At 35.1% G+C, this 26768-nt stretch overlaps 1 protein-coding gene across 3 annotated transcripts in view; it reads right to left on the bottom strand.

The window, feature by feature from the left end:
• DMXL1 (Dmx like 1) overlaps positions 1–26768 on the bottom strand; it is a 134348-nt gene that overhangs the window by 36879 nt on the left and 70701 nt on the right. For 2 of the 3 annotated variants that reach the window (XM_018050665.1, XM_018050667.1), the window contains exons 28-34: positions 26194–26442; positions 20941–21119; positions 11718–11848; positions 10857–10942; positions 9513–9714; positions 8161–8278; positions 4963–5025 (exon numbers count right to left, since the gene is read on the bottom strand). In XM_018050665.1, coding sequence (XP_017906154.1) covers positions 4963–5025; positions 8161–8278; positions 9513–9714; positions 10857–10942; positions 11718–11848; positions 20941–21119; positions 26194–26442 — 1028 coding nt within the window. The remainder of the gene's footprint in view (positions 1–4962; positions 5026–8160; positions 8279–9512; positions 9715–10856; positions 10943–11717; positions 11849–20940; positions 21120–26193; positions 26443–26768) is intronic. The other variant, XM_018050666.1, reaches the window with a different exon arrangement.

Genomic DNA, 26768 nt, shown 5'->3' with positions numbered 1-26768 from the left:
AAGACAAATAGTATTTCCATGGAATAGAGCAATATGCTATTTGCTGGTAATGAATGGGGGGGTGGGTAGTGTCACCTGCAGAACAGTCTTCAAACTTCATTGTCATGGAGAGAAAAGCAAGAAGTTCAAAAAAACTTCTTTGGTAAGGAAATACATTCCTGTCCTCTCATTATCTAGATTTACCAAAACACTGTTTCTCAATGGTGTGGTCCCAAGATGACCTGCATGAGAATCAACTAAAGGGGGTGGAGTGGAACAGGAGAAATGGTGTTTAGCATTAAGAGTTTATGCATATTTAATTTTAAGAACAACAACAAGCTGTAGGAAATGAGTTTGGAGAAATAGCAGGTTTTGTTTGTATAGAGCCTTAAAAGCCATAATAAAGAATCCAGATTTCATTTTTAAAGTTAGAAAAATACTGGAAGGTTTTGGTAATTCTGGATGTTGTAGGGCAAAACACAAAGGGTGAGAGACTGGCTGCCAGGAAATGAGTTAAGAGGCTACTACAATAGCTAAAGTGAGAAGTAGCGGTGGTTTTGATTAGGGTAGTAGAATAGTGGTAGTGATTAAGTGGTTAGAAATAAGATAAATTTTGTCAATGGGCTGAAACTGAAGTATGAGTATTAGAGAAAGCAAGGATGACTCCCCGTTTACAGATCTGTCTCAATAAAGGATACTGGATGAAAGTGAAGGAAAGAGTGGGTTTAGGCTGGAATTAGGGGAAGACAGAAAATTCTGTGTTTTGACATTCAGGGGGAGGTAACTATTAGGTTATATATGCAGGTCTGGAATTCATGAAGTGAGTAGGAATAATTAGGAATTACCGATAATTAATAATTATTACCGGTAATTCCTAATTATTCCTACTCATTAGTCCTAAATATTAGGAATAATTAAGATTATCAGCCAATGGATGATATTTAAGCTATCAGATAAACCATAGAGAAAGTAAAGATAGGAAGAGAAAAGGTTAGAGAAGTAAGTCCTAGAGTATTCCACATTTCAATGGTATGAAAGAAAGATTGGTCATTTCAGGACTAGGAAATAGCACTGGGAAAGAGAAATACTGACAGTGAATAAACTGACAGAACAGAAAACATTCTCGAACCAAGAGTTTCAAAAAAGTAGCTGAGATTAACGCTATCAAAGGATACTAAAAAGTTGAATTTTATAAAGACAGAAAATTGACTACTGCAATCAGTGTAGTCACACACTAGGACAATCACAATGGAGCAAACTAAAGATAATACCTAACTAGGTTAGATGGAGAAGGCAATGGCACCCCATTCCAGTACTCTTGCCTGGGAAATCCCATGGATGGAGGAGCCTGGTAGGCTACAGTCCATGGGGTCGCTAAGAGTCAGACACGACTGAGCGACTTCACTTTCACGCATTGGAGAAGGAAATGGCAACCCACTCCAGTGTTCTTGCCTGGAGCATCCCAGGGACAAGAGGAGACTGGTGGGCTTCCGTCTATGGGGTTGCACAGTCAGACACGACTGACGTGACTTAGCAGCAGCAGCAGCAACTAAGTTAGAGGAACACGTGACATTTGGTGAATAGGGAAGGAAGTCCACTGGGGAATGTTCACAGGGGCATTCAATTGAGTTGACAATGTTTTATTTCTGAAACTAGGTAGTTCCTACATGTTATCTGCAATATTACTCTTTAAGTTTCATTCTTGAATGACTTTATAGGCAACTCTATAAATGAATTTTCCTAGATAAAGGCTTAGAGAAATAAGGTGATAGACTCAAAGATAGATTTTTTTTGGTTTTCATATTAAAGACAATAAAATATATTTACTTATGTTGAGAATAACTTAGGTAAAAATTTATCATGGGAGTGAGATGAGGAATAAATACCGAAGCAAAGTTCTTGGGGAGATAAGAGCAGACAGGATCAGTGCACAAGTGGAAGATTTGGCTTTGGATGAAACAGTGTCAGATCATCTATTTTGAGAGAAGGCAGAACAAAATATCTGCATACAGACCAGAAGTGAGATCTGGTGATGGGACAATACGGTGGGCTCAATCTCTGCTGACTGTACTTATTTTGATAGCAAAATGAAGTCATCCATGGAAAGTAGTAAAAGAAATATCGGAAAGCTGAGATAAAAGGGAAAAATAGGGAGAATGAAAAGAAAATGAAGAAAAAATTATGATGGTGGGATAGTTTAATTTGAGATTTGTGACTATAAATTTTAAATAAGGCAAGTCCCCATGGTTTGTGCTTTTACTTTATCCATGTTCAGCTACTTGGGTGCAGACACAGAGTTGGTAGAGAGCTAGGTTTAAACAGGTTTGGGAATTCTGAAGGCAAGTACAGTGTAGAGAGAAGAGGGCAAAAAGGTTAGGAGGTTTGCAAAGGATTGATCACAATGAGAGGGCTTCCCTGGTGGCTCAGATGGTAAGGGCTCATGGAATCTAAGCTGGGAAAGAAAGGAAGGAAGTGGGGACATGATGTGAAGTGAAGAGAAGTCGCTCAGTTGTGTTCGACTCTTTGTGACCCCATGGACTGAAGCCCACCAGGCTCCTCGGTCCGTGGGATTTTCCAGGCATCAATACTGGAGTGGGTTGCCATTTCCTTCTCCAGGGGATCTTCATGACCCAGGGATTGAACCCAGAACTCCCACATTGTAGGCAGACGCTTTACCGTCCAAGCTACCAGGGACATGATACTGGCAAATAAAAATATGGAACTCACATGTGCTACAAACATTACAAGTCATACAACATAAAATCAGAGTAAAAAAATCACAATGAATATGGTCTTAAAAATCTTAATATAGGGCTTCAAGTCATGCTTATAAAATGTGATTGGGCTGGATATATGAGGGGGAAATCCAAATATTAATGCTAAAAGAGATTTTATGAGATTATGCAGATAAAAAAACTAACCAAAGAATTACCATATGATCCAGCAATTCCACTTCTCAGTATACACACAAAGAAATGAAAGCAGAGACTGGAAGAGATATTTGCATACCAATGCTCACAGCAGTACTACCCAGAATAGCCAAAAGATGGGATATAACCCAAATGCTCATTAACAGATGAATAGATGAACAGAATACATTATATATACACAATAGGATATTATTAACCTTGAAAAAAAACATAATTCTGATACATGCTATGACATGGATGAACCTTGAAGATGTTACACTAACTGAAATAAGCCAGTCACAAAAGGACAAATACTGTATGATTCCAAGTATAATGGGTACTGAGGGTAGTAAAATTCATAGACTGAAAGGTAACTGCCTGGGGCTGGAGAACTGTTTAATAGGTAAAGAGCTTTATTTTAGGAAAATGAAGAAGTTCTGGGAATGGATGTCATGATGGTTGCACTACTGTATTAATGTACTTAATGTCACTGAACTGTATACTGAAAACAAAATGATAAATTTTATACACATATTTTATCACAATTTTTTTTAAAAGAAATTTTATGCAGAAACTGATCTGAATAGTATTTAGATTCCACAAGGCTTTCTTTAGGAATTGGAGAAGAAGGGAAAAGTTCTAACAGACTAAATCCAGGACTCTACTGCTTTTTCAATTAAAGCAGCAGCATGTTTAAAACTATCAGCTCTCATTTTACAAGTTGAAACCTTAGTAAATGAGGCTTCAAGAGTGGAATGAGCTCAGTGTCACACAACAGATCTATGGAAAGGTCTCATTAGTGGTTTTCAGTTACTATGACCTGCAATATAATGAAGTATTCCTGTATGCCCAGAGTACTTCAGCACTACCCTAATGATTTAATAAAACAAACATGAAGATGAGCTCTAAAAAATATCAAAGGCATAACAGAAGGAAATGGGAAGCAACTAGATGAATATAAAATGACATCAATACTCAAAGAATTAGGGAATATAAATATTAAGAAATAATTTTGTTTTCAAGATTATAGCAGAGAAATGAGAGATAATATCACCATAGATTCTACTGTATATTAAAAAGATAAGGAAAAAATATTAATAACTTTAACCAATAAATTTGACAACTGAAGTGAAGGAGAAAATTTTTTAAAAGGTATGGACTAAGAAAGTTCACTCAAGAAGAAACAGATAGCTTGAACTATCCTGTATCTGTTAAAAAATAGAAACTGGAGATTTTAAAACTCCAGGCCCAGATAATTTCTCTGGTGAATTCTATCAAACACACAGTTAACAATATTCTTTGCCTGGTAATCATTAAAAACACCTGGGAGTTGTTTTATGATTGTACAAATTCTCATCCTTTCTGCTCTTGTTCTCAAGTACTTTGAGTACTTACTATGCATAAGGCAATGTGCTATATGCTACTGGTACTAGTAAAATAAATGCTGTGTGTATGTTAGTTACTCAGCATGTTCAATTCTTTGGGACCCCATGGACTGCAGCCCGCCAGGCTCCTCTGTCCATGGAATTCTGCAGGCAAGAATACTGGAGTGGAATATTGCCATTCCCTACTCCAGGGGATCTTTCCAGCCGAGGGATTGAACCTGGGTCTCCTGCATTGCAGTTGGATTCTTTACCATCTGAGCCAAAATAAAAGCTACATAATATTATTTGATATATTTTAAGTACTTACAATCACAGAAGAGAATTTTAACTTCAAAAGTGATACTTGCAGAAACAGAACAATACTACTATAATTCTATAATACCTACTATAATTATGTTTTATTAAGAACTTTAGTTTTAGTTACTCATAAAAATTTGTAGCCAAAACAGGATACATTCAACTCCGTTTAAAATTGCATTCTCTTATAAACAAAACAGAAACATTTTTTAATGATTACAATATTTAACTTGTTTAAAAAAAAGTAATTTGAGGTAATTAATTACTTTAAAAAGTAATGCAGCAATTTAATTGCATTGGAAACAAAGTCCAGTCCAGAACTAAAATGCAAATACTTTGTTCTTCCCATTAAAGAATGCAATTTCTAATTTCAGTTGAATGATATTTTGTACCTTATTGATGTTTGGCTCCTCCATCATAGAATTTTTGATGGTTTCACAGTTGTCCTCTAATGACTTCATCAAGAAAGAATAACCATATGACAAAGAGTAAAGATGAGATGTAACATGTAAAATACTGGGGATATTTCTTTTTATTTTTAACCAAATTTACTAGAAAACAATACTGAACTATTTTTTTTAATTTATATATTTTAAACAAAGTATGTGTGGAGAGGCATGATTGGGGGTTGGAGAAAACTTAATCCCTCAGAACTCATTAACAATCACTATAAATTTTCTTCTATTTCCTAAGAAATTTTTACTCACTTCACTCATTTGAAATGTTGACATTTAAGCAAGATTAAGTCCAGAGTACTTTACACTACAAATTTCAGAGCTACTAGTGCCAGAGTATCATCAAATGAAAATTAAAGTCAAACTGTTCTCTTACACACTATTAAGTCTTGTCTCCATTATGACATCTCATTCCTCAAGGAAAATCTCCTGATTAGAAACTTTGATTTCAAGATTTCTAACTCCTTCTCTTGACTTAGCCAGAAAGAGTCAATAAAATGCTTGCAGCAACATATTCTTTTTAAAAGAGGATATTAGCACTTGTTAAAGAAGGAGATGGTTCACGACCTTTAGTTCTTAGAAAATGAAACAAAACAAAAAAAGAAACTGAGGATTAAGATGACAGCTGTCAAGCATTTTTGGGGGTTGGGACTGATTAGGATATAGTCTATTTGCAACCATCTACATTTGTATTTTACTTTTAAATAAGCACAAACAGTGAAGGACTTCTATTTTAAAAATACATGTGCCAGCAAACTATATTATATAGGAAAAGAAAAGATCTGAGGATACACCAGAACTTTAATGTCAGATGAAGAAAATTAGATTCCAAACAAGTATAGGAATAAAGCAACAGCAGCACTCTCAAAATACTCTCCAACATCTACTGTAAATACAGGGCCTGTTATGTATCTATTTTCTAAAGTCACAGAGACTTGGGCTCAACAAGTAAGTAGTCAGCCTCCAATTAAATAAATTTATATTAAAAAAAATCATCATTCTAAAAAACAGAGAGATGGAAGGTAATTTTGAAAATACCACAAAAAGCCAGTCAACTTTCCAGTAAAGATTAAATAATTTTGTACCAACTCTATAAAGTTAATATTTTATTTAATTCCATTTAATCTATGTTTTACTAGGTAAAATTTTTTTTTCATATTTCCTTCATGAAAATGTCACTATCACTGTTTAGAATAAGACAACAAAGCAGTAACAATAAATTTCTCATAACTGCCATTAATCATGCTGGGTTTTAAATAAGTTAAATCTGCTAGTCAAATACTGAAAAGTGTATTATATTTATTTTGGAGATAAAAAAAACTAAAATCAGAGAAAATATTTAGCTAAATGATAACTAAAATCTTCTATAGTCTAGCATCCATATTCATGATTTTTATTAAAATAATTACAATACAAAAATAACTAAAATTTTCTTAAGATACTATGAAACTCCTAAGAAAACTAAGAATAAAACAGCAGATGAGTTTAACAGGTACATCTATACTCATTTTTCCATTACCATTCCTTATGCATTCTGGGTTAGTTACGCTCTATTCCCTTAATGATTCTATTTCCTGATTCAACTAGACAATCTAGTAGCAAACTAGTTTTTTGTTTTGTTTGTTTTGAGAATGATTTCATTTCCCAAATGTACTAAATATATCAGCAGTGAAGAAATGTTTTTATTTTCACAACTATATTTATCAAATACAGCAATGGCTTTTAAAAAATAATTTTGTACTTGAAATTACTATGCTCAATTTTCATGTTCATATTACAAGGTGCCTCAAAGAAATTAAACTAGTAATAACAAGCATAGTAAAACATGCTTTTTATTCAGAATGCAGCAGTGCTTTGTATATCATTGTGAGAAGGCTTTAACTTGCAACATATTATTTTAGTCAAAGGTACCTTTAAAATAAGAAACATTACCTCACCAGTCACATTCTAATTACTCTGACACTCTTATATAGCACATTTTCTATTTTATTTATCCAAAGGTTTTCTTCAACTGTTTTAAAGTAATATATATATATAAAATATTTAAGATATGTCTCACCAAAGGTTAAAAAGAAATATGTTAACTTGTACTCTATTTAATTGTATCTATTGTTTGACTAGATACGTATCAAAAGTCTTCTAAGTTAGCAAGAATACTATGTATTTTGTTTCCTGACTTGGCTAATTCAAATATATTTACATAATCAGGCAAACAGTAAATAATAACACATGCAGTTGCCTCTAACAAATTAGTTCTTAAACTGACAGACAAAACATAATTAATTTTCCTTTTCCAATAAGGTTAGATGTCATCTTGCTTTTTGCCAACTTGTCTTTAAGAAGCCATTCTATTTCCTTATCATTCCAACTGAAATGTCTTCCTTTTTACCTCCCACTTAAAAAACTGAAAAGCCTGCTTTCAGATTAGTTCAGAGCTTCTCAAAGTGCGATGATCCACAACCAGCCACCAGTCTTGAACTCTCTGTTACTGATATATGAGAAAATAAGGAATTGACTACATCACTAAACCCACTGCTTAATTTATACAATACTTCTTAATAGCAAAATTATTTAAAAGAAAGAAGCAATATGTTAATTTATATTCCAGTACAAGTCCCCCATATCAAACTGGACTTATGAGTAGCACTGAACTAAATGAGAAAAATAATCTGTATTATGATAACATTAAGGTACAATCAACCAATTACAGTAAAATTATAAACTAAGATTATAAAATTGTACTAAGTATAATCAATACAATAAAAAGAAAATGTAAATATTTGATATGTTTCTAGTATAAAAACCTAGTTTCAATGAAACTTCTAAGATAAACTTTATCACATGAAAAGGATGGGAAATTTCCCTTTTGTCTCAAAAGGTAGTCATGACAACTCAAAATCAGGAAACAAGATACAGAATTCTAAGTTAAACAGTATCTTTTTGGGGAAAAAAGTCCCAACTACATCTGAATTAGTTACTTTAAACTAGTTAGGAAAATACCAACTCTCTATGAATTAACATATATGTTTATGACATAAATGAATTTTTATAAAAGTCTGTAAAATACAACTCTTTATAGTTAAAAATACAAGGCATTAATAACAAAATGGCAAACAAGTTTTAATTTATACAGACCTCATTTAGACACCTTTTCTTTGTGAATATATTTCTGATAAAGGTTTCTTGAATTTCTTCCTGCTTCACCAAGTACTGCCAAAGTCTCTTCACAGACAGTGCCAGATGGTGTTTAGATCTACAAAGAGGCAATATATTTCACTATACACTTCCGAGACTTCTGATTAACCTGATTACATTCCCTTGGTGCTATATGAATGATTATAATAGTAAGTTATCTAGAATCAGACCACATCATCTAGGGTAGTAATCAGTAATACTTTCCTTAGAAGAAGAGACAGTAAATATTTCAGGCTTTGTGGGCCATATGTTCTCTCCTACAACCACGTAACTTCACCACTGAAGTGGGAAAGCATCCACAGGTAATACTAAAATGAAAGGGTGTGGATACAAACCATAAACCTTTATTGACAACACAGAAGGAGGTGTGGATTTGGCCCCATGGTTTGTAGTTTGCTGACCTTTAACCTAAGAATATAAGCTCTAACAGAAGAGGTATGCTTCCTAGAAGAGATCCAGAAACAAAGCCACTCAAAGTGTTGTCTGTGAACATGTACTAACCCATGAACTCTGTTACTGATGAGCAATGAGGGAAGAGCCTGTGAAAGAATGAAAATCAACTATGTCACTGAGCCACGAAGTACACTGTTTATTCAGTTAACATTTTCTGTAGTAATTTTCTTAAGGAAGCAAGCACTGAACTGATTTATCTTTTGGTACAAATGCTTTATTTCTTCATGTACAGTAAAACAGTTTGCTAAAAAACTGTTCCAAATAGCTCTGCTCCCAAGTAGGTGTTAGGAAACACTGGCCAACAGTTCAAATCCAGCCTACCTTTCATATTCAAGAATAAAGTTTATTGACTCTATTATATTTAGAATAGATAAGCAACAAGGACCCATTGTATAGCACAGGGAACTTGGCTCAATATTCTGTAATAACCTAAATGAGAAAACAATTTTACAAAGAATGGGTACTTGTATTGGTATAAGTGAATTATATCTATAACTAACAGATCATTGTTAATCAATTATACTCCTATATAAAAATTCATTGGATCACTCTCACTTATGCCCATTCACTTATTGTTTATGGTTGCTTTCACTCTCCAATGGCACGGTTGAACAGCTCCAACAAGGACTGTAGGGCCAGCAAAGCCTAAAATATTTACTATATAAACCTTTGTCAGAAAGTCTGCGAAAATCCAGACTACAATATGTATCACACAAAGACACAGATATGAGCCCAGAACAGCAAATTAAATGTAAGAAGTACTAAAAGATTTTCTTCATGAAATACCACTAATATTCTGACTTAGTAAAACTCAGAATAGTATCCATATGAAAACCTACTTGAAAGGAGTGTTGGTAGGTTCCAGCAAAGCTTTGTGGCGGAGAATTGCAGGACCTGCAGAAACACTCTCTTCAGAGGTATGACTTGCAATGAAGTTTTGAGGTGGTCCCCCGTGGATTTCAAGTCGTCGGAGAAGAACTTGTTCCCAGCACTGAAGAGTTTTTAGAACAGCATGACAAAGTGGTGAACTAACTGGAAGCTCTAAACAGAGAAAATTGACCCACTATTATCTTCTGCAATAAAATGCTAATATTCAATCTTAAAAACGACTGAAATAAGATATACACATTTTGGCAGAGGAGACGTGAAAGAGAGGTGAGCACAGAAGTCCAGAGGACTGAAAAGAAGGATGCTGTAAATCTCTATGGCATTGCAACATAATTAGTGGCCTAGGATAACAGAAAAAGGGCAATCTAGGTCAAAATTACATCATACCTTTACTACTAGAACCTGAAATAACATTTGCAACTTGTGATTTAAATAACTGCTATAGGAATTACTGCATCTGACTTTAATTTCATATGAAAAAAATGTACGTGAATATCATAAAAACATGTCTGGACAGAAAATCAGTTGCCTTAAACCCTTGTATCAGCCCAATTTCTGCACAGCATATAACTTAGACTTCTTTTGAGTATTAAAACAATACACAAGGTAAAAAAAGAACGTGAAATAATACTTACTACAAAACTCAACACTTCATATTTTACATTTCCATATTCCTATATCCTGATCCTACTTTCAATCTTTAGCTATTCTTGCTTTTTACCTTCAAAAATCTAAATAGTAGGCTTACTGCAAATTCTTGAGTTTTTTCAAGTTTAGAAGTGATCTACTGATTTACTACTATGGAATATGAGAATAAACTTCCCTTCTCTCCATCAATCCAATATAGTCCATAATAATTTTTGGTTAAATTAGTATTTTAGCATCTATCACATACATATAAAAATCACAGCTAAATTACTTGGTATACTGCCATGCCCCTTTCATTCCTATACAAGCTTTTCATCCATTGGAGTTAATAATTACTACATTTTTGCTTCTGTTAGTCTCCTGTGTGTCTACAACTAGGAAATACCCAACTCTTTGACTAGAGCTATAAGCACAGTCTTGGTGCAGTTAGTCACATTAGCTGCACATTCCCTGCTTTCTTGGATCCTGTCTTTCTAACAGCAACTAACAATATGACAGACTCATTTATAGACAGTTGCTTTGGTTAAAAGAACCGAATCTTCTACCAGCAGGAAGTTACTAAACTTTTTATCCACTATTTGAAAAAAAATACAAAACAGTAAATCAAAAGCAATGGCAATATTAGCTCATGTTAAGCTATGTATTACCTGCAAGATCATGACCTGCAAAAGGATAGAAAGTCTTCAAATTGCTGAGCACCAGCTGTACCATTGCCAAACGCATCAATGACCAACTATAAATAAAGCAATAGATTTGTTAAAAATTTACTTAGGGATTGAGAAGACTACGCTACTCTTTGTCCCAATAACTCACTACTAGGAATCTACCCTGAAGGTATACCTCCACAAAAACAAAACAATATACACAGGCAGCTTACTCATGTCAGCATTGTATAAAGAACCAAATTATCCACCAGCAGAGTAATGACTGAATAACTAGCTTTAAATCATGGAATATTTTAGGGTAGCCATAAAAAAGAACAAAAAAGGATCTCTAAATGTTAATATGAAGTGAATTTTAGCATGTATTAATAAATAAAAAGCAAGCTATAAACATTACATATAATATGGTATCTACTACCTTCTGTGTAAGAAAGCAGCAGAAATAAGATTTTATATACACAGAGACACACACACACAAGCTTATTTTTGAAAACAGAAGGATACACCAGAAACTCATAAGAATGAGTATCTGTAAACAGCATAGAGGAAAACTCAGCTGGAAGAGATATGCTTGAAGATTTGCTTTTTTTAAAAAAAATTAAACAGAGACATTTTGGCTTCTTTCTTTTTCAAGTGAAAAATTTATTCCTTAGAGTACTGGTTTTTATTAGTCTAAACTGTCATAAAGCACACAATCAAAAATTAACTGTGGAATTACTGTTATGGAAGGGAACTTAACAATTCAGATCTAGGTTGTAATTCACCAAGCTACTAATTTCACATGCGTTATTTTCAAAATTAAAAAACAAAATTTTTTAAAGAAGCTTAAAATTAAATATTCCATACCTATACGAATTTGAGTTAGAATGTTCCTGGAGATGGAAATCTGAAGCTAAAACATCATCGTCATCATCATCACTTTCCAGACTCTCCTCTGAATCATATTCAGCTCTACTTTGGGAAGCAGGTAGAAATGGCTAAAAGAAAAAAAGTTATAGAATTTATTATCCAACTATATGACTTAATACATGCAATTAAATAGCCTAATATCAGCAATTTATCCCATTTTTGAGTACTTCATTATAAGAAAGTAAAGTAGCAAGTAATTGGCTGCTTCTTTTTTGACAGTCTATGCCTTCAATACCACTTTAGTTGGTTCCCTTATCTAGTCATCATATCAACAAAAAATTTATTCAGTATCCACTACGTATCAAAAGTATACTCAATGTAAGAAAATTTAAGACATATACGCAGTCACTGCTCTCACATAACATATTTTAGTGGGGAAAAATAGGCAAATACTAGAAAATTAAATATAAATTTAATTTAGCTGTGTTATAAAGAAAAAAACAAGAGTTGAGATAAGCTAACCATGAAAGGCCTCTTTGAAAAGTGTAATTTAAGTGAGACTTAAAAGGACAAGAAGGAATAAGCCATATAACGAGAGCGAAGAAAAGCATTTTAGGCAGTAGTAATAGTATGTAAAAAGGCTTTAATAAAGGAAAAAAGTTTGGCATGAGAAAAAAGAATTTGGCTGAAGGCTACTAAAGCAAGAGGATAGTGCTGGCAAAAAAACAGAAAAGAATAGCATGTGACAGATAAGGTAGGGTTTTTGAACAACACAGTAAAGAGTGTAATGGAATGCCACCAATGAATTTTAAGCAGAGTAAAGGTATTGATATTTATGCTTTTAGGAGTATCACTATGACCACAGCCTTTTTAGAGAAAAGCCAAATGTGAAAAGTAGAAACAGAAGACATCAGAAACTAAGGCAAGAGCTGGCAGTCTGGATACAGGTGTCAGTCATGGAGATGGAGATAAATAACACATTCACAGTATACCTGGGGGAATACATTGATAGATTTACTGATCAACTTGGAGAGCAAGGGAAAGAGAAGGAAAGACAATTTCTGGGTTTCTGCTTGAGCAACTACATGGATGAAGATGCTAATTACTAAGATGGGAATACTCTAGTTGTGACAGGGGCATTACCGAAGGAAAAAAAAACCCAAATCTTAAAGACCGAGATTCACAGGTCAGGTAGAAAAGGAAGGATAAAGAAAGAACATTTCAAAGGAATAAAGAACAAAATTAGGAAGTAAACTAGAAGAGACTGGTATCAAGAGAACGAAATAAAAGCAACTCAAAATGGAGGAAATGGTCACATGGTTGAACCTGCTGCTAAGAGGTCAAGTGAGATGATGATAAAGAAGTTTCCATTATATTTGATAACAGAATGGGTGCCACTTGAATCTTAGTAATAGCAGTTTCAGGGGGCAGTTGTGTCAGAAGTCATACAATGACTACAAGTGAAGGGGATCTATGGTAATAAGAGAGATAATATGTATACACTTTTGAAAAGCTGAATGAGAATGAGAAGCAGAAAAATGGAATAACAGCTGGAAAAAACTGGGGGGTCAAAGCAGTATTTGGGATGTGAGACAGCAGAGCACTATTTTGTTCTGTTGGGAAAAGACAATAGAGAAGACAGAAGGCTAGAGAAGAAAAGCAAGGACAGGATTCAGACTAGCACTAAAGCCTTTGATAGGAAAGATGTTTCCTCAATAGTAAATAAGAGGAGAGAATAAGATGGGAGACTCATGACAGAGTGATGGAAGAATTTTGTTTGATTCTTTTTTTTAAATGACTTATGACACCATCAGCTGAGTGAGGATGAAAGAAGAAATGTGGGAAATTTGAGAAGAAAACAAAATATTGGATTCAAGGAAGCTGAATAAAGGAACACAGCAGGAGGAGTAGACCTTCTGGAAGAGCTGAGCGAATAGCTTGGTAGTCCTCTGCCCAGAAAGCAGAAATGTGCTGCACTATGCTTAGTCGCTCGGTCATGTCTGACGCTTTGAGACCCCATGAACTGTACCCCACCAGGCTCCTCTGTACATGAGGACTCTCCAGGCAAGAATACTGGAGTGGGTTGCCTTTCCCTTCTCCAGGGAATCTTCCCAACCCGTGATCAACCCCAGGTCTCCAGCACTGCAGGTGGGTTCTTTACCATTTGAGCCACCAGGGAAACCGAACAAAGTTGTCAAAACAATCATTTAAAGATACTGGAAACTGATCAAACACACAGAGAAGTATTTATTCAAGAAAAACTTGTGAGGGACTACCGTGGTGTTCCAGTGGTTAAGATTCTGCACTTCCACTACCAGGGGTGCAGGCTCGATCCTTGGCTCAGGGAACTAGGATCCTGCATGTTGTGTGACCAGGAGAAACAACAACAGCAACAACTACTCAATCTCTGGTAAAAGTGAGCATCTAGCATTTTGGCCAGGGGCTATTTCTAGCCTGACCTCTGCCCTCTGTGACTCATTTGTTCTATCAGTCTGTGAAGACAAAGAACTCGGCTGCCTGGACAGAGAGGGCTCTCTTTAATGAGAATTCCATGCCCATAAAACCAGGCACAGGAGGGCCTAGAGGAGCTATCTCACGTTGAAGGTCAGAACAGCGGTGGTAAGGAGATACCCTTCGTCCAAGGTAAGGAGCAGCGGCTGTGCTTTGCTGGAGCAGCCGTGAAGAGATACCCCACGCCAAGGTAAGAGAAACCCAAGTAAGATGGTAGGTGTTGCAAGAGGGCATCAGAGGGCAGACACACTGAAACCATACTCACAGAAAACTAGTCAATTTAATCACACTAGGACCACAGCCTTGTCTAACTCTATGAAACCAAGCCATGCCTGCGGGGCAACCCAAGATGGGTGGGTCATGGTGGAGAGGTCTGACAGAATGTGGTCCACTGGAGAAGGGAATGGCAAGCCACTTCCGTATTCTTGCCTTGAGAACCCCATGAACAGTATGAAAAGGCAAAATGGTAGGATACCAAAAGAGGAACTCCCCAGGTCATTAGGTACCCAATATGCTACTGGAGATCAGTGGAGAAATAACTCCAGAAAGAATGAAGGGATGGAGCCAAAGCAAAAACAGTACCCACTTGTGGATGTGACTGGTGATAGAAGCAAGATCTGATGCTATAAAGAGCAATATTACATAGGAACCTGGATGTCAGGTCCATGAATCAAGGCAAATTGGAAGTGGTCAAACAAGAGATGGCAAGGGTGAATGTCGACATTCTAGGAATCAGCAAACTAAAATGGACTGGAATGGGTGAATTTAACTCAGATTACCATTATATCTACTACTGCAGGCAGGAATCCATCAGAAGAAATGGAGTAGCCATCATGGTCAACAAAAGAGTCTGAAACGCAGTACTTGGATGCAATCTCAAAAATGACAGAATGATCTCTGTTCATCTCCAAGCCAAACCATTCAATATCACAGTTATCCAAGTCTATGCCCCAACCAGTAACTCTGAAGAAACTGAAGTTGAACGGTTTTATGAAGACCTACAAGATCTTTTAGAACTAACACCCAAAAAAGATGTCCTTTTCATTATAGGGGACTGGAATGCAAAAGTAGGAAGTCAAGAAACACCTGCAGTAACAGGCAAATTTGGTGTTGGGATACGAAATGAAGCAGGGCAAAGACTAATAGAGGTTTGCCAAGAAAATGCACTGGTCATAGCAAACACCCTCTTCCAACAACACAAGAGAAGAGTCTACACATGGACATCACCAGATGGTCAACACCGAAATCAGATTGATTATATTCATTGCAGCCAAAGATGGAGAAGCTCTATACAGTCAACAAAAACAAGACCAGGAGCTGACTGTGGCTCAGATCATGAACTCCTTATTACCAAATTCAGACTTAAATTGAAGAAAGTAGGGAAAACTGCTAGACCATTCAGGTATGACCTAAATCAAATCCCTTATGATTATAGAGTGGAAGTGAGAAATAGATTTAAGGGTCTAGATCTGATTGATAGAGTGCCTGATGAACTATGGAATGAGGTTCGTGACATTTTACAGGAGACAGGGATCAAGACCATCCCCATGGAAAAGAAATGCAAAAAAGCAAAATGGCTGTCTGGGGAGGCCTTACAAATAGCTGTGAAAAGAAGAGAGGTGAAAAGCAAAGGAGAAAAGGAAAGATATAAGCATCTGAATGCAGAGTTCCAAAGAACAGCAAGAAGAGATAAGAAAGCCTTCTTCAGCGATCAATGCAAAGAAATAGAGGAAAAGAACAGAATGGGAAAGACTAGAGATCTCTTCAAGAAAATGAGAGATACCAAGGGAACATTTCATGCAAAGATGGTCTCAATAAAGGACAGAAATGGTCTGGACCTAACAGAAGCAGAAGGTATTAAGAAGAGGTGGCAAGAATACACGGAAGAACTGTACAAAAAAGATCTTCACGACCCAGATAATCATGATGGTGTGATCACTAACCTAGAGCCAGACATCTTGGAATGTGAAGTCAAGTGGGCCTTAGAAAGCATCACTAGGAACAAAGCTAGTGGAGGTGATAGAATTCCCGTTGAGCTGTTTCAAATCCTGAAAGATGATGCTGTGAAAGTGCTGTACTCAATATGCCAGCAAATTTGGAAAACTCAGCAGTGGCCACAGGACTGGAAAAAGTCATTTTTCATTCCAATCCCAAAGAAAGGCAATGCAAAAGAATGCTCCAACTACCGTACAATTGCACTCATTTCACACGCTAGTGAAGTAATGCTCAAAATTCTCCAAGCCAGGCTTCAGCAATACGTGAACCATGAACTCCCTGATTTTCAAGCTGGTTTCAGAAAAGGCAGAGGAAACAGAGATCAAATTGCCAACATCTGCTGGATCATGGAAAAAGCAAGAGAGTTTCAGAAAAACATCTATTTCTGCTTGATTGACTATGCCAAAGCCTTTGACTATGTGCATCACAATAAACTGTGGAAAATTCTGAAAGAGATGGGAATACCAGACCACCTAACCTACCTCATGATAAATCTGTATGCAGGTCAGGAAGCAACAGTAGAACTGGACATGGAACAACAGACTGGTTCCAAACAGGAAAAGAGTATGTCAAGGCTGTATATTGCCACCCTGCTTATTTAACTTCTATGCAGAGTACATCATGAGAAACGCTGGACTGGAAGAAACACAAGCTGGAATCAAGATTGCCAGGAGAAATATCAATAACCTCAGATATGCAGATAACACCACCCTTATGACAGAAAGTGAAGAGGAGCTAAAAAGCCTCTTGATGAAAGTGAAAGAGGAGAGTGAAAAAGTTGGCTTAAAGCTCAACATTCAGAAAACGAAGATCATGGCTTCTGGTCCCATCACTTCATGGGAAATAGATGGGGAAACAGTAGAAACAGTGTCAGACTTTATTTTTTGGGGCTCCAAAATCACTGCAGATGGTGACTGCAGCCATGAAATTAAAAGACGCTTAATCCTTGGAAGAAAAGTTATGACCAACCTAGATAGCATATTCAAAAGCAGAGACATTACTTTGCCGACTAAGGTCCGTCTAGTCAAGGCTATGGTTTTTCCTGTGGTCATGTATGGATGTGAGAGTTGGACTGTGAAGAAGGCTGAGCACCGAAGAATTGATGCTTTTGAACTGTGGTGTTGGAGAAGACTCTTGAGAGTCCCTTGGACTGCAAGGAGATCCAACCAGTCCATTCTGAAGGAGATCAACCCTGGGATTTCTTTGGAAGGAATGATGCTAAAGCTGAAGCTCCAGTACTTTGGACAACTCATGCAAAGAGTTGACTTATTCTGATGCTGGGAGGGATTGGGGGCAGGAGGCGAAGGGGACGACCGAGGATGAGATGGCTGGATGGCATCACGGACTCGATGGTCTGAGTGAACTCTGGGAGATGGTGATGGACAGGGAGGCCTGGCGTGCTGTGATTCATGGGGTCTCAAAGAGTCAGACACGACTGAGTGACTGATCTGAACTGAACTGAAAACCAGAGACAAGCACGATTTGGAAGGATACATGTACCCCAATGTTCACTGCAGCACCGTTTACAATAGCCAGGACATGGAAACAATCTAAGTAGTGTCTATCAATAGATGAAAGAAAGAATGATGTGCTGTGCATGTGTGTGTATATATAGCATGGAATTCTCACTCATAAAAAAGAATGAAATAATGCTGAAGATGGACCTAGAGATTATCATAAGAAGTGAAGTCAAAAAGAGATAGACAAAGACAGAAAGACAGATACCATATGATATTACTCATGGATGAAATCTAAAATATGACATATATGAACTTATCTGTGAAACACAAACAGACTCACAGACACAGAAAATAGACTTGGGGTGGGGAATGGGACTTTAGGATTAGTGGATGGAAACTATTATATAGAGAATGGGTAAACAATAAAGTTCTACTATATAGCACAGGGAACTATCGATATATTTAATATTCTGTGATGAACCGTAATGAAAAACATGAAGAAGAATGTAATATAACTGGATAACCTTGCTATAAAACAGGAATTAACACAACACTGTGAATCAACTATACTTCAATAAATTAAAAAAAAAATAACTCCATGCCCAGCAGCATTATCATAAACAAGAGTCTTCAGCAGCAAACAATTAGGGAAGGCCAACATCTCAGACAGGAAAGGATCTGCCTGTAATGAAGGAGACCTGGGTTTGATCCCTGGGTGGGGAAGATCCCTTGGAGAAGAGAATGGCAACCCACTCCAGTTGCATCTGTTATTCTCGTCTGCAGAATTCCGTGGATAGAGGAGCCTGCTGGGTTATAGTCCATGGGGTTACAAAGAGTTGGATGGGACTGAGTGGACTAATACTTTCACATCTCAACTAGCCTGTGTTACACAGTGGAACAAAGGCAGACCAGCCAGAAATTTAACCAAATCCAGCAACAAGACAACTAAAGAAGGCCTTTATAATCAAGAATCATATAGCCAGCAAAAGGAACTATGCTTCAAAAATGAAGATGAAATATACTCCAATATAAATAAAGCATATAATAAACATTTGCTGAATGAATCAATGACTGCAAAAGGCAGTGTGAAACAAGGTGATATAAATGCACTTCTTTATCCTGAAGCATGTTGGATATGAGAAAAACAAAATCTACTGCCTAACAGGACTCAGGGATTGGTGTCATTAGGAAATAGTGAGGAGTCAATTTAAGGAAAAAATCTAGAAGTTCAGAATGTGAAGAATTTGGCTGTCCACAGAAGAAGAAGAGGATATATACTAGAAGCTCTTGCTAGGCATGGTAGGACAAGAATGTAAAACTACAGATGCAAGTTGAAACCATGTAAAGCAAATCTTAACAATCAATGAAAAAACTACAAGTGTTCTGTGACTATTAACAAATTCATCAAAATACTAAAAAACCCTTACAGTCAACTATAAATGTATAGGAAAAAGAAAACAGTAAAAATAATATTTAGTATACTGGTTTTTCCAGTGGTCATGTATGGATGTGAGTTGGACTGTGAAGTAAGCTGAGTGCTGAAGAATTGATGCTTTTGAACTGTGGTGTTGGAGAAGACTCTTGAGAGTCCCTTGGACTGCAAGGAGGTCCAACCAGTCCATCCTAAACAAGATCAGTCCTGGGTGCTCTTTGGAAGGACTGATACTGAAGCTGAAACTCCAATACTTGGCCACCTCATGTGTCGAGTTGACTCATTGGAAAAGACCCTGATGCTGGGAGGGACTGGGGGCAGGAGGGAAGGGGATGACAGAGTATGAGATGGCTGGATGGCATCACTGACTCGAAGGACATGAGTTTGGGTAAACTCCGGGAGTTGGTGATGGACAGGGAGGCCTGGCGTGTTGGGGTTCATAGGGTCGCAAAGAGTTGGACACGACTGAACAACTGAACCGAACTGCAAATTAGAATCAGTGAGAATTTATAAAGTGTTTTATTTCTTTGTAAAAAATTTATCAAGAAAACTTTCAATAGTGCTGGCCTTCTAATTTTATAAAACCCAGAATACAAAGCAAGTATCTTTTCTAATTGTTAGCAAATTGTCAATTCCTTTCTAACTTTGTATCAATATCCAACTTTTTATTGTACTTTCTATGTTGTGAAATATTACCCAGAGTTCTTTTAATGTGAAAGTTTTTTGGTTTCTTTTTTCCAATTTCAGTATCTCTAGGTCATCTCCATCCTTTGTCAAACTTTCCTCATTTATGTTGATAAGCTGGTCCTCACTAATTTTCCTTGGGTGAATATCTAAAGTCTCTCAAATGACAGCAATGTTAAATCCAAGAGTTAGCTATTTTTTCTAAAACTTTATTTATATTTGATTTGAATTTTATTTCCAGTACTCACTTTTCGTTTCCAGTTGCACTTGACTTTGTCAGCTAATTTCCTGTTCTGATTAGCCAGTTTTGAAAATGTCACTTGCATTTATTATGGGAGGTAGGGAGGCAAGACAACTAACTACATGTTTTTCTGTGTATGAAATGAATACTGAATAAAAGGTACTAAATGACCAATCACTAACAGACTTTGAAAGCACTGTTGTGATTGGTCACTGATCAAGAGTTGCATCTATTGTTTATATAGTGATTTGTGGACTAAGAGCTAACAGGAAAGTGTGTACTTTATGCAATTACTCATATTGAATAAACTGTGGTAACTTTAAACTTGAACAATATTGTTGAGGGATTGATGTTATTTAACTAAAAACTGAAATCTGAGTACATCAGGACAATGTAGGACTACAGTACAGAAAAGGAATTAGAGTTTGGATGGCACTTTGACTTCTGGCAGTCTTGATTCCTTAATCACTACCAAGTACATTACCATTTGGAGAAGGGAAAGGTAAACCACTCCAGTATTCTTACTTGGAGAGTCCCATGGACAGAGGAACCTAGTTGGCTACAGTCTATGGGGTTGCAAAAGAGTCAGACAAGCCTGAGCAACTAACATACACACACACATTACCATTAATGTGGCAGCCAATTTATCTTTTCATCTTCCTAAGAATGTTGCATTGTTTAAAATGTAAAAATCTTAATTTATACAAGAATTGTCTTAAAAAATAGTTGAAATATGCCCAAAATATTTTAGGATATATTCTGTGATAATTTATCCTGATAAAATGAACATTTTCTACACCTGTGTGGGAAAATATTTGGAAACACCAACAATTACACTTAAACATTTTCATTTCAGTTTAACAATACAAATCATCATTTGGATAACAATTGTATTACCTTGGCAATGAAATAGTCCCAGATACTGAGCTCAGGTGGAATGAACTTCTCTTTAACTATCAGTGTCTCCTGGCTTATTGGTGGTGAGGAAGAGGTCACTGAGGCAGATTCTCTGCAAGACATTTTTGATGGCCTAAAACGTTTGTTCTGTTTCTCTCCTTCTTCCACTAGTGAAGAAACTAAGAACAAAACAAAGTATTACTAAAATAAGCACAATTTTCATTGTACTGATTTCATCTATTTTTACATAAGACTTAAGGTTAACTACAAATAAGTACATACACAAAACTGAGATTACTATGATAGTAAGGTAACTGGAGGAAGTGAGACAAAAATCATCTTGTATAGCCATCTTTGTTTTTATCTCATCTTGACCCTTACTCTCTGAATGTTCATTTATTTATTGCATATGAAAATTGTATACAGAAGAGGATGTAATATCTTCCTATAAGTGAGTCCATAATTTAGCTAAGACTATGACAGAAAAGTATCTGTATCTTTTTTTTTTTTTTTTAAGAATTTCATGGGTCGGGGCAGGGAAAACAGTATCATGAGATGTCAATATTAATTAAAGACAATGATTTTAAGATTATTCAGCAATCACTTGGCCTTTTATCCCCTAAAAAACTACTACTAATTTTTCATTGAAAATATTAAAAAGTTCAAACACCACCACTACTTACTAAACTGATTCAGACTTTTAGAAATGATTAGAGATAGAATTTTCTAGTCAATGGAATACAAAGAAGAGGAAGAAAATGCAGTTTTTATTGTTTTAACTTCTAAACACTTTAGAGTTAATATTCCCTTATTATTTTACCTTAGAATATTAAGGGCATAAGCAAAGAAAAACAAGTTCTACAAATCTTTAATCAAGACTAAGTCACAAGATGCAAATCACCAGTAGAAAATGCCTATCTCCTGGACATAGGCATGATCCAATAGATAGGTAAAGAACTCCATATTAAGGCAAACCAATACTCTTCTTCAACGATTTCAGCCAGAAGTTACTTACCTTCCAAGGAATACAAGTATTTGTGCTGTAATACAATTTTGCTTTATTACTTGAAGCTACTCAGCTTGCATAAATAGCATGCTCATGCATTATATCGTTACAGCCAAGCTGACTCTAATAGAATAATTTAGTTGTTTCAGAAAAAAATAAAATAATGCACATAAAATTAGTATACTAAGAGACTGCTAAAAAGTGGTATGATTATTACATAATCTTTCAAATGACTTTAAAAAGAACCATCATATCAATGTGTAATTTTTTCTCTGATCTTATAAACAACTGATAATCAACAAACATGTTTCTAATATATCTGTTGCATACATTTATATACATTCTAAAACTTAATGGTTTTACCAAATTCTGAGTAAAAAATTTAGAATTTCAAGGTATTTTTAATCTGTCAAAAATTAATGCTGTGTTCCAAGGTAAATGTCATTTGACTCCAATATTACTCTTCTGCTTATTTTGTTTTTAGATTATAAGAAGGGATATGATGTGAACATAGATGTTTAGGGAAAAATAAAACCAAGGCTAAATTCATAGTTTTACCAAGTTTGCTATGTCATAAAAATAAGTAGAGTTTTTAAAGGAAAGTTTTGTTCTGTTTTCAGTTTTTTAAAAGGGAGAAAAACATTTCAAAGTATAGTGTGTGAACCCAGGCACATGACATGAAAATGAAATTAACTACACTATGGGGAAATGTTTATAATTACAGATTCAACTTCAGAAGGAAAAAACTTATCAAACACTTCTGATGAACAAGGAGAACAGGGGGGAAATGGCAAACAGGTTCACAGTACTGAATGAAATGCTACAAGTAAAAAGACTTAGTGGTATCTCCTAGGAAACAAGAAATGACTTGAAGCTTGTCATTAGAGTAGATGCACCCACTTTTCCCTCAAACTGCAGCAAGACCTAAGACAACTTTATGGCTTAAATCATGTTGGATTCAAGTAGTCTTGAAGCTCAGGGGCACTGCAATAGAGACTATATATACTGCTGTTGGGTGCTTCACCATTTGTTTTTGAAAAAAGCTAATAATAAAATATCAAGCCATGTGCATGCCACTCTGTGGATACAAACTGACTGTACTGCTCCATTATTAAGGTAGTAAACGGCTACTTTAATAGTAATAAAAGACAAATCAGCATTAGGGAGAAATGAAAAGAAATTTGGATATAAGAGACCTTGTGAATTACAAGGGGCATCAAGAAGCTAGAAAGTGGGTTAACAAAAACTAAGTTATGCATGGGAATTAATAATTCTTTCATCTGCAAGTACTATGAAACATAACAAAAATTCTTAAAATATTTTGCTTTGCTTTATAAATGCAATAAAAAGCAAAAGTATGGATTTCTAACTGTTAACAGAAAAAAAAGTAATTTTTCAAAAATTGCTACTGCTCAACTATCTACTTTAAAAGTTTACCATAATAACAAAATAACTCCATGAACATACACTCAGACTAGTTTTAATTAATTAGAGAAAAGCAAATCCCATATTAACATATGCGGAAATCACAAAGTAAATTAAGTTTGATGAAAAATACTGATTTATGTACAATAACATTTTTGTTAAGAATTGTGACCTGCCAAGCTAGTCTAATAAAAATCATCTACCATTTTCTCATATTACAAAGCTTAAGTCATATTTAAATTTTATATCATTAACAGTACATTAACTATATAATAGACTTGTAGAGAGAAAAATAATTTAGTTCATAAGACCATTTTTATAAAGTATTCTAGAATCAGAATTTATACCAGAACAAGGAAAACAGTGACTTTTAAAAACTTCACAGTACTAAGTGATGAAAAAACTTTTTAAAAGATTTTCAGGAGTTATAAGGAAAGTATTTCATCTTCAATATACAATACATTGATATTGAATAGCTGAATAGGTTGTCAGGAAAATGAAATGTTCTAGACTTATCCGTTTTCATTTTGCTATACTTAAACACTAAAAAAATAAATATATACATTATTTTTCACTGAATTCAGATCAACTTTTTTAACACATCTTTTTATTTCCTTGGTCAACAATGTATACTGAATATTATCTAATGCAACTACACTCCTGGGACATCATGATTACATTTAATAGTAACTGAAACACGCAAGGCTACTTACTTACAACTGAAAATTTATCAAGCTGCTGTGCTGCTTTAGTTGGTGTGCTTTCAGAACAACATAATAATGCCTACAAAAACTGAGATTTCAGAACTTTGCCTTACACTGAAAGTCACTGCCACTTGTCCCTTTGCCAATTTTCTGTTCTCAGATTTTGTCTCTCCAACTGTCAGTTTATCTGCCTCACAGGGACTGCTACTTCTAATTACTACTACTGCCTTTGCTATTTACTATCTTCACTTCTTCCCTTTTTTCTGTTTTTCTATTTTTTTCTACTAGCTCCTTTACAAACTAAATCAGCTTTAGAAACAGCATGCCTTGGCTTCATCATTAAATGAGTGTACTCTTTCTTCTAGTTAGCACACTGATTAATCATATCATGCATGTTTTCTGTAAATGCTGTTTCAGTTATATCCATGACGGATTGTATTCAGAATAGCTTCTGGGTTGTTATTGACAGATGAGCAACACAAAATTTATATGCGGCTATACCCAGCCTCACCACTGAGTAAACCATGTTTTAAGTATCCTGTATTATTTGGACACCATGTCCCAATCCAAGAGGTTAAATATACAGATACAGATAATTTTTTTCACTTTGATTATTTAGGATTTGATAAGTGGTGAGATTAGAGTTTATTACATGGTATTTGCAACTAAAAACAGCTAAATCTGAGTGGTTAAACAAAGAACAACCTGGACTTCAAGTAAAGCTGTTTATGTATCTGTGCTCAGAAATGTTCTAGAATTGTTAAAATTGAGACTTGCTGACTGGTTAGTAAGAATGTATTTTTAATTTTTCATAAGTGTGTGGACATTCTATTTCAAGAATTTATACCCTTTTTAACATTTTACATTAACAAGATCACAGTTTTCACTTTCAGTAAGCCTATAAACTGTACTCCCTTAGACTTTGAAAGTTCTTTAAAAGAATTTAAATATCTGAAGTCAAGTATATATTCCAATGTGAATTTCATGTTAGTCTTTTCTATTTTCATCCATATAAAAAATTAAGCACTGGAAATTACTCTTTAAAAATTTCAAAGGAAACATTATAGAAATTAAAATATCATTTAAAATTTGAAAGCCAAAATTATCACATATGGGCTAATAAATCACAAAAAAGAAAACAAAGGCAGAAAACATCATGATTGTTTCAGGTCAAAAAGCTTTCAATCTTTAAATAAATATATATAGTTTTAACACCACCAAGTTTAGAAAAGATAATAGAATTGTTTAAAATATTTACTTTACATGGTATTATGAACACTTAGAAATCCAAAATCTCTAATGGCCAGAATCATGATACGCAAACATAAAGCAGCCTTATTTGAAATGTTTTTCCAGTCACTTCAAGCCATAGTCTGATTTACCACGATTAGCACTGACATTTCTTTATTTTTACCCATTTAAAAATACATTAAAGTATAAGGAATAGAAAACATCGAAATGAAGAACTAGAGCAGAATAAAAGAAGCAGGGATGGTTTTCTAAAATGCTAATCATTGTTTTAAATCAAAAATATGACTTGATTAATGGAACATTTTCAATTTTCTAAGTGCCAAACAAAATAAAATCGGCCCACTGTATCCCAACCCTTCCAAAACAACACAAAGCAAGCTGAACTGTAAAAGCCTATTTCTAAAGCTAGTATCTTGCCTGCAAGACTGGGAGGGCTATGAGAACTGATGGTTGAAAGAGCTTTGGAAAAGCCCACACACTCCATGGAGAATACCACTACCTGGTGGGGGCTAGGCATAGCAAAGTACCTTCCTGCCAAAAAAAGAAGAGAGAATCTGTATTTGGGATAGAACAAAAACCAATGTTACAGTATTTTTCGAAACAAATGAAAATTTCAATAGTAAAAGATTTTAAATTACATTAGATAGTTCTAATCACTGGTGTACCAGTATCTTAAAGTTTAATAATTATACCAGAAACGTCATACTGTATGTTTTCCATATAACTATTTATTCATGCTCTAAGAAAATGGTCTGTAACATACTTTCCTGTGAATAAATTAAAATGTAATTACATTTAACAAAGTTATCATTCAGATAAATAAAGTGGTAGCCTTCAAAAATAAAGTAAAACAGATTAAAAACTAACCAGGTAAAGCTTTTGAGTGTGCTTGTTCTTTGCTGGGAACACGCGCACCTCCACCAAATACAGCAGACCACATTTTTTCATTTAGAGGGTGGGCCACAATCCGAAATAATTCGTTACTAGAATGTGTTGCCAAGCCATGGATGAACAGACTAAGATACACTGCTGTGAGAATCTCACAAAGCAAGATCGTAAGTCCTGACTGGGCTTCCTCCCCAGAAGAATTCAAAAGTTGAACTAGAGAAGTTATTCCTAGGAGAAAGAACAAATATAGCTACCATTAGCTACCACTGACAATAAATTTAATAAATAAAAAATTAACTACAATTCCTAATTTTTGAAAAAATGTTATAGCATCAGAATAAAAATATTTTCTTCCACAGTTTCATGGACCACTAGAGGTTACTGCAGTTAATGCGTAAGTGTTGAGCTATCTGTTTAATTTACACAGACATTAGAAATAACAATGTTTTTCTATTACAACAAAAGCAAAAGTATAAAACATGATATGACAAAACATTTGAGTTATTTTAGTACTATGATAACGGAAAAACTAATGTTATATAACTGGATAATTT

Source organism: Capra hircus, chromosome 7 (genome assembly GCF_001704415.2).
Source record: "Capra hircus breed San Clemente chromosome 7, ASM170441v1, whole genome shotgun sequence".
Taxonomy (NCBI): domain Eukaryota; kingdom Metazoa; phylum Chordata; class Mammalia; order Artiodactyla; family Bovidae; genus Capra; species Capra hircus.
The sequence above is the reverse complement of the archived record's forward strand: the minus strand, read 5'-3'. Positions and strand labels throughout refer to the sequence as shown.